Raw genomic sequence first — 9,530 nt, 5'->3', positions numbered from 1 at the left:
ATATTTTAAAACTTTTTTAACAAATTGGGAATAAAATACAAGTTAAGCTGTTAATTGACATGAATTGTCACAATTAGGAAATATGTATATATACACATTCTTTAGTTATTTAAACAAAAAAATAAAACAAACATTTTTATTTATAAAATAGAAATAAAATATTTTAAATCTAATATATACACAGAATTATAAAATATTTCAAATTAAAATGTGTTTGCGTATTTATATATATATATATATATATATACTTTTACATTTTATGTAAAATGATCAAATATATATTTGTAATATGTATTTTTTTGATGATCGTAGTCAATAAGAATGTTAAAGAGGTGGGAAAACCGTTGTGTAAACATTTATTGTTTTCAAACTGAGATAAAAACAACTTCAGCAAACATTTTACAGCCTTTCATAGTCCACGCATCTCGCAACGAAAATAAAATAAGGGGAAAAAAACACAAGAGAGAGAAAAAGGGGGAAAAGACGTGAGAGAGAGTGCAAACTTTTATTCCAGTGACTTTTAATGAGATAAGAATTCTAAAAACCCATAAATGGACTGTTGTCCATCGTCCCAAAGACAGGAAATGAGAAAGAAAGCGATAAAAACCTTCCGTTCTGCGCCGTTTTTCATCAACGTTTAAATTAAGTTAAAAATTCAAAAACACTCAGTCCACATACTGGAAAGCCAAAAACCAACAAGACACTCGGACGAAAAGAAAAAAAGACTTGCTTATTTGGATTCGGCTACAGTATAAATTACACATTTTTGGACGTTGTTTTTCTGGCTTCGTCGTTGTTCAGCGTAAACAGTGCGTCCCTGCTCAAAGGCACAGGTCGAAAAGTGTTCCCTTGTGTCCCGTCTTCATGTTCATGGGTCAGTTGTAGCATGTTTGGTTGTTTATTTCCATTTGTTTAAGAAAAAAAAAAGCGCTTTGTTTCGTATGATGTGACATTTGCGATAAAAAAAAACCAAACAACATGCTCCGGTTTCAGTTTTACGATCCTGATCTATTCAAGATGAACAGAAAAACAAGCCAAACATATCTCATTTGAATTCGTTTTTGGTTTTGTGTAAATAAAGCTAGATAACGTGTCTGAAACCGTGAAAGAACAATTTAACTACAACATTAGAATTTTTTTAAACTAGCGTGAAAACCCCATTCGAAAGAAACCCGTTTTGATCAAGCCATAGTGGTGCAAAAACCAACAAACTAAACAAACAAAACCAGGAAGGTGTGACTGAAATGGCAGGAAGTGAGCCAGAGGCAATGGTGGTGATTGGTGGAGAGAGAGAGGAAGGGGCGTGGCCTCACTGAGAGCTGGATCTGGCGAGCGTGTGCTGTTCGTTATGTTCCTTGCTAGTTCTCAGTTTGAATTTGGTGATGAAGCAGCTGAGTTTCTGAAGCGCGTTCTGCGCCATGTATTTCGACGGGAACAAGGCCAGGATGGTGTACGTGGACGCCAGGTCATGAGGGGGCAGTTTGGGAGGGTCAGAGTTCGTAACGTCCGCTCCCTCTGATTGGCTGGGGGACGGAGGTTTGGGCAGCCATTTTATGAGCGCGCCAACTTTGCTCAGTTCTGCCAGTATAGAGTCCGCTTCCACTCGACTGATGCCAGCCGGAAGGTCCGTCACCTCCAAAACACGGCCGGTGTCTGGACACACAAAAACACTTTAGGGAAAAACTGATCATGTTTAACAAAAGTCATAGTGATACATGCACTTATTTCGATTAACTATAAAAATGTTCAGTATTTTTAGTTTTTTTTTGGTATTATTATTATTATAAATGCCATTATTTAAAGTAAATTTTATTACCAGTTTTAATTTAAATAATTTCCCTACATTATATTTGCATTACATTCCAATTTTAATACCAGCATTGTAATACCAAATATTTTTATATATATATTTATATACATTTTAAATATAGAACTTATATATTTATTTCTATGTACATATGACAACATTTAATCTATCTCAATATTTCTGTATTTATTCATTAATGTACACATATAGGATGAGCTCCAATAAATAAATAAATAAAATATATTTTTTATATTTATATCTTATTTTTGATATTTATATCTTTTTTATTAATGCCATTATTCAAAGGTAAATATGGTTTAATTCAATTTTAACTGCATATACTTCACTTAAAGGGGTCATATGATGCGATTTCAAGTTTTCCTTTCTCTTTGGAGTGTTACAAGCTGATTGTGCATAGATAAGTTCCCTGAAGTTGCAAAGAGTAAAGTCTCAAAACCAAAGAGATATTCTTTATCAAAGTTAAGACTCTAGCATGTCAACATATTCTGTTACACCAAATACACAAAATAATGATCTTTAAAAAAGCATCATATGACCCCTTTAATTATAATGCATAATATACTATTAGAGTAACAGAAAACGTAAAAATGTTCAATTTAAAAACAGTTTTAGGAAAAAAAGTTAATAAAACACACACACACACACACACTAAATCAACATTAGTTGATTATATGGGTTTACAGAAAAGTGTGATTTTTTTTCCATAATACTTTCCATACATTTGCACCATATTAAAATACATTTCAATTTTATAAAGGCAATATAACAATACATGTTTACATGCTTAAATCAAAGATGCTCTTAAAACATCTTTCATAACACTCTCATACTAAATTTAATTTTTACATTTTAAATTTAAGCCAAAAACCCCACAACATCATTTTGAACATGTTTAAAATATTCAATATAAAACCCAATGTGTTTATGTTTCTGATGAAATCATTTTAGGAATGTCCTCAAAGTGAAAACACTTCAAAAACAGACTAATTAATATTTTAAATGAGTTGTAAACGTGGTCTTTTAGGCATCAAACTCAATCTTTATTTAACTGTATGGTCATAATTCAGATTTTCATACCCGTTTCTCCCGTACTCATGTCAGTAGACAGTGATTTCTTTGCGGGTCTTCGACTGCGCATGCCGTGCCGGACACCCACAGGACCCTGAGACACGACAACAGAGCTGAACGTAAGCCGACGTGCATGAAGAACGAAAAAGTCCCGTGTTTAACATGACAATGGCGATGAAGATGATGCTAGATGTGCATTAATGCCGTTAGATCACCTGAGCTTGAGTGTGAATACAGTGTGTGTGTGTGTGTGTTCAACCTGGTGGTGATGAAGATGATGATGATGGTGGTTGACCACATGAGAGCCGTGCATTAGTGGGGGTCTGATGGGGGGGTTATACTGGAGGGGCTGCCCAATCAGAGGAGGATACCTGCCATCACCTGTGGACACACCAACACCAATGTTATCTAAACTATACCAAAAATATACAACATATACCAGAATATAACAACAAAAAGCTAAATACAGCAGAAACATACCAAAATATACAAAAAAAACAAAATGGATACCAAATATATATATTAAAAAAAACATACCAAATATATAACAAAAAATACAGGATGTACAATTTTTTAAACAAAATACAAAAAATATACTGGAAATGACCAAAATATACTAAATATACACAACATTTTACAATATACAAAAACATACCAAATATATCCCAAAAATCTACAAGTTATACCAAAACTATACCATATATATACTGAAAAATAAACAAAATGCAGGATGTACCAAAACATAATAAAAATACCAGAAATATACCAAATATATACCAAAAATATACAAACTGTACCAAAACATTAAAAGTACCTTAAATATACCAGAAATACCAAAAATATACGAGATGTAAAAAATTATAACAGAAATATGCCAAAAATACCAAAAAAATAAACATTTAGATGCACTCCGATCGACTCACCTTGGCCTGGAGCGTACGGGCGGGAAAACTGAGGCATGATGGGAAAAGGGGCGTGGCCAGGACGAGGCCCCTTCATATTGGCCAGATGGGCGGGAGCAGGCGATTGAGCCGGAGAGGGGGAGGGGCTTAGCAGCTGCTGTGGATTATTCTAGAAAGCGAGAGAGAAAGCTTATGAATGTTGCGTCATTTAAGAATGAGGTCACATGGGACGTGACGCAGGTGCTTGTACCTGTGTGGTGTTGTGCGGCGGCAGCTCGCTGGGTTTGTAGTAGCGGTTGGGTTTCCAGTGCGGCGGGGACGGGGCTCTTGGCTGCTGGCTGGGAGGAACGCTCAACTGCATCATCACTATGCCACCAGCAGGGGGCGGCGGAGGCACAGCTGAAAATCACAACGCATACTACAAAGGTCAGTACATTCAAATATATGTGTATTAAAATATATAAAGTGTATTACAAAAATATGAGATGTAAGATATGCATAAAATACTAATAATATTAATAAATTACGAATAGCAGTAAATTAAATAATGTTTAAAATAAAAACGTTTACTAAAAAAATAAGACATGCATACATATATAAAATTAAAAGAATATTACTTGTAATTTCAAATAATGAATTATGCAGCAAAATGCATTATATCAAACAGAAAAAACAGTAAAAACAAATTAACTACATTTTTGTAACTACATATACACACATTTAATACTATATTTTTAATATTAAATTCCAAACTGTGATGAAATACAATAAATGTATTATGTTACTTTTATTAATGTACTATTTTTTATTAATAACATTATTTACATTTATTTAATATCAATAATTTTATAATAAACAGTAAGAAACAATAGATTGTAATAAAATTAACATTAAAAACTAAATTGTGTAACATACAAGTTTTAATATAATTGAAAACAGTAATGATTTTAAAATGTTTTAATCTAAATTGCAAATAAATAAAAAATGTTTATTTACAAGTGTGTGCACATATGTACACACACAGTGTATATATGTGTCAAATATATTAATTATTAAAATGTGAATATCACAAAACAGTATTATAATAAATATTAATTTATATATGAATAAATTTGTCTAACACTAATTTAAATGTAATCATTAGTCAAATGGACTCATTAAATTGTTTACGTGTCACATTGTTCTCTTATTCTTAATATATTATTATATCTCATGCACACATACAGCAGTATTATTCTTATTAACCTTTAGAGTTGAGAACTTTCACTAGTGCAGACATATATCATCTCTGGTGTTAGAACTACAATGTCTGCTACTGAATTATTCAATAACAGACAAAAATGAGGAACTGTTACACACACAATGCACACACCGACCAATTAAAGTGCTTTATTAAACAGTGAAAGGTCAAAGAGTGTGTGGGTCTCGCCTCTTCCTCATTAAAAACACCCTCTTCTTCAGCAACATAATCATCACCTCTCTCACACACACACACACACACACACACACACACCAGCTGAGCGTTCATTAACACGGAGGTTTATTCAAATAAACATCGATTGTTCTCACTGCTTCTCAAACGTGTGATGAGCTCTTCACAAACGCCGTAAGGCACGAGCACAAACCAGAATTGTAAACAACATTTAATTAAACGGCTAAGTAAAACATTTTGAAAATGAGAAATAAACTGCTCAAAGCTCATTATATGTGCTTAACTTATAAACCGAGAGATGTGCAAAGACTTAGTATCTAATTAAAAAATACCTGCCGTTAGTAAATGACGCAGAGCTATATTCATTAACCTTTAGACGCCAGTTTCAGTTTTCACCATTAAAAAAAGTTTACATAGATAACTTCAAGAAATGATCAAGAGAAAAAAAATCTAGAAAAAATTACTATTAAGTATTTAATTATTATTACATTTTTAAATAGTTTAGTCATTCATTTTCATTTTCAATTATGGATACTTTTTTCTCCAATAAAACCCTTTTTTTATTATCATACATATATTTTTTATTATCAGTTTTATTAATAAAAATTTTATATCTAAATATAAACACACACACATTTATATTTGAAAATATTTTAACTAAATAATATATTTATATAATTTATATTACATTTTGTTTTGAAAAAATTATGGATAATTAGGCGTAAAAAAAAAGAAAAAGAAAAGAAAAATGTAAAAAAATACACTCAGGCTTATGACTTTTTCTAGTTGTTTTGTGATTGGTCGCCATACCTGTGCACTGCTGGCCTGTGATTGGCTGAGAGCCGCAGGGGGAGGGTGCTCGGGGAAACTGCATCTGCTCTGAACCCGGCGGAGGGAGGAAACCAATGTTCGAGCTGCACGCACACAGGATGTTCACATGACACACAGTACAGAGCCAATCACATTCAGTCATGCTTTAATCTGATTGGTTGACAGCTGGATGCGTGCATTACCTGATGCTAGAGTGTTGCGTCGGCGGCATCATGCTGTAATACACCTGCATGCTGGCGGAGGGAGCTGGCGTCTGATTGGTCTGTCCCTGCAGCACGATCTGTTGCTGATAGGCTGCCTGAGGAACGCTCTGAGAACCCTGCTGCAAAGACACCTGACAAACACACACGTCACCTCATCAAAATCACTGAAAAACCGGGAAACATCAAGAGTCGCGCGAAACGCTGCACTCTGATACCTGATACGGAGGCATAGTGGGATACTGCACCATCACGCTCTGAATCTGATTGGCCATTCCGGCCTGAGAGCCGAGCAGCGATTGGTTCTGAGTCTGCTGAACTCCCATCATGCCCTGGTAACTGGGGGGTTGAGCGGGCATGACCGTCTGGAAACCTGAAAACAACATCAGGACGGCAACGTATTAGCATAAACAACAGCCAACGAACTGGAAGCGAAACATTAAGGACAAAATTAAGGAGTTTTACGCAACATTAAAGCTGTAAGCAACTTTTAAAATTGCAGTTTAATTATGAAAAGACTCAAATATGTGAAATGAGGTAAAAGACCGTGTGAATGTGAGCGGGAACAGATGGGCGTTTATGCGCGTGGAGTCTCAGACCGTTCACAGTTTGCAAGGAAATGGCAGTGCTTCTGACGGAAAACAGTCTCTTTATTATAATATTATATCTAATTCTATAATCTATAAAATTAATTGTATTTATAAATCTTATTTTATTTATATATTTATTTTAAATAGAATGGCATTAATTATTTCCTGTTATAATATTTAATAACATTTATTAAATATATTTAATGAATACTATATAGTTAGTACTGTTATATATATTGTATTAATTCAATATATTTAATAAATGTTATTAAATATGACTAAATATATCTATAATTGTATTTTTTATTACCTATAACATGAATAATTTTTTGTCACAGAAGGTTAGGAGGGATTAAGTGTGGACTGTGGAAGACACACACACTCGAGTGCCTGTGAAATGGGGACTTTCAATGTCACTTTGGACCAGGTCTGATTTTTTTCCTCATCACACACACTCACACACAGCAACTCTACATCCTCTCTCTATTCATTTAAATTTTTCCCTTTCAGATCATACAGCTTAAAAACAAGGCACCTGAATGTATATATAATAAAAACTCACCCGTCAAACTAAAAGCCTGATTTCATTTTTAGCCACAGTTTTGCATCTACAGAAGGAAATATGAGTGATGTTGCCCACGCAGCACTTACTGATATGCATGGCTGCCGTGGAGTTGCTATGTGGTTGCTAAGGCACTCTGATGCTCTCATTAGCATGTTTCTATCGTAATGAAAACTAGTTTAATGATAATCAGCTCAATTATAAGTAGTTCATTTCTGGAAACATTTATAAATAATGTTGTAGAATGATGCTAGAGTGTAGAAAACTTGTAGAAACAGAATAAATTGGCATTCAATCATTTTTCCAACATTTAACATTTCATTTTTGTGCTACTGCATTGCTTCTCTCCATCTTACATGCTTTATTTTATAATACAGCCTTTGATATTAGTATGACAATAAATATTTATTTATTTATTGTTTGTTATAATTATAGCCATTGCTAATATGGCAGTAAATATTTATTTATTTTATTTATTGTTTGTTTGTTTGTCATGAATATAGCCTTTGGTGAAATAGCAATGAATATTTATTTATTGTTTGTTTGTTTGTTATGAATATAGCCATACTAATATGGCAGTAAATATTTATTTACTTTTATATTTATCGTTTATGAATATAGCCATTGCTGATATGGCAATGAATATTTATTTCTTCATTTAATTTATTGTTTCTTTGTTTGTTTGTCACGAATACAGCCTTTGGTGAAATAGCAATGAACATTTATTTATTTATTTGTTTACTTACTGTTTGTCATGAATATTATATAATAATATTATTAATATTTATTTGTTCAGCATTTATTTATTTATATAATTGTTAATCATGAATATAGCCTTTGGTAATCTGGCAATAAATTATTTTTTTGTATATATTAACTGTTTGTCACGAACATAGCCTTTGGTAACAAAGGAATGAATACGTATTTGTTTGTTTATTTATTGATATAATTACTGTTAGTTATGAATATAGCCTTTGGTGATATGACCATGAATATTTATCTGTTTGTTTTGTTTGTTAATTGTTTGTTTATCATGAATTACGAATCTCATACAGTGACACGGCCCCGTCTCCCAGCGCTCCAATCACAAACCCTGCAGGAAGTGCCCACTCAGACAGGAAGTGCACGTGTTTGTACCTGTCTGCTGCGGTGGCAGTGTCTGACTCTGGGGGGCGCTGTAGTGTACCGGCGTCATGGCTCTGTAGTGTTGGCTGGAGTGCGAATACTGTCCCGGAGCGCAGTAACACGCCGACATCTGCAGAAACACACACACACGTGTTATCCTGAGCCCTCACGTCTGCGGTAACATGACGCGGGTAACGTACACATGCGTGTGTCTGTACCTGCTGCACGGGCTGCTGGATGTATGCGTGCGGCTGCAGGAGCGCTGGATTGATGGCTGGGGGATGGGGGTAGGCATGGCCGCTCATGGGCTGTCCCGCCGATGGAAGCATGTAACCGGTGGGCGGAGGGTTCTGGAGCACCAGGGATTGTGGGTAGAGGCCCGTGTGGGGGTCCGGAGCGTCACCCGAATGCTGCCGGACGAGATTCATCTGACTGAACTTGGCACTTAAACCGTCCTGTTGCTGTTTAAACACACAAATACACAAGACAACAGCTCAGGTTAGTTTAAAAGAATGACGCCAAGCGACAAGCTAACTACTAACTAAAGATTAAAAAAAATTATAAATTTGTGAAATTCAAAATAATTATTTTTAACAATTTAAAAAAAACAAAAACTAAATAAATACTTTGTGGTAAATATGGTTTTACAACATTTTTTATTTATTTTTTTATTTTTTTTACAAATCTGCAAAATATGTGTATATTTAATTTTATTATAAATATTTATAAAAAATATTTGATAGGAAAAACTACTAAATATTTTATAATCTACATTATTTTACATGTGATTTTAATACATTAATTTACTAAAATGATACACACACTATAATTTAGTTTAGTTTCACTCAAACTCTTCTTCTCACATAATTTAACTTTCATTTATTAAATTATGTGAGAAGAAAAAGAGTTTGAGTGAAACCAACTCAGCTATGTAGGAAATCATTGACTTATGCACATATGTACATTTTTTACTACCTTATTTTTTAATACTA

The 9,530-nt window shown here is 33.7% G+C and overlaps 1 protein-coding gene across 7 annotated transcripts in view; it reads right to left on the bottom strand.

The window, feature by feature from the left end:
- Positions 1-333: 333 nt before the first annotated feature.
- The window catches only part of LOC107710932 (R3H domain-containing protein 1), a 46,464-nt gene continuing 37,267 nt past the window's right edge, over positions 334-9,530 (bottom strand). For 6 of the 7 annotated variants that reach the window (XM_016515819.1, XM_016515818.1, XM_016515820.1 and 3 more), the window contains 10 exons: positions 8,757-8,999; positions 8,551-8,668; positions 6,480-6,634; positions 6,244-6,395; positions 6,041-6,144; positions 4,049-4,197; positions 3,820-3,967; positions 3,156-3,277; positions 2,906-2,990; positions 334-1,653 (listed from right to left, as the gene is read on the bottom strand). In XM_016515819.1, coding sequence (XP_016371305.1) covers positions 1,310-1,653; positions 2,906-2,990; positions 3,156-3,277; positions 3,820-3,967; positions 4,049-4,197; positions 6,041-6,144; positions 6,244-6,395; positions 6,480-6,634; positions 8,551-8,668; positions 8,757-8,999 — 1,620 coding nt within the window. In that variant the 3' untranslated portion in view covers positions 334-1,309. The remainder of the gene's footprint in view (positions 1,654-2,905; positions 2,991-3,155; positions 3,278-3,819; positions 3,968-4,048; positions 4,198-6,040; positions 6,145-6,243; positions 6,396-6,479; positions 6,635-8,550; positions 8,669-8,756; positions 9,000-9,530) is intronic. The other variant, XM_016515824.1, reaches the window with a different exon arrangement.

Source organism: Sinocyclocheilus rhinocerous, unplaced genomic scaffold (genome assembly GCF_001515625.1).
Source record: "Sinocyclocheilus rhinocerous isolate Xijiao unplaced genomic scaffold, SAMN03320098_v1.1 scaffold4554, whole genome shotgun sequence".
NCBI lineage: Eukaryota > Metazoa > Chordata > Actinopteri > Cypriniformes > Cyprinidae > Sinocyclocheilus > Sinocyclocheilus rhinocerous.
This window is presented reverse-complemented; position numbering and strand designations above follow the sequence as displayed.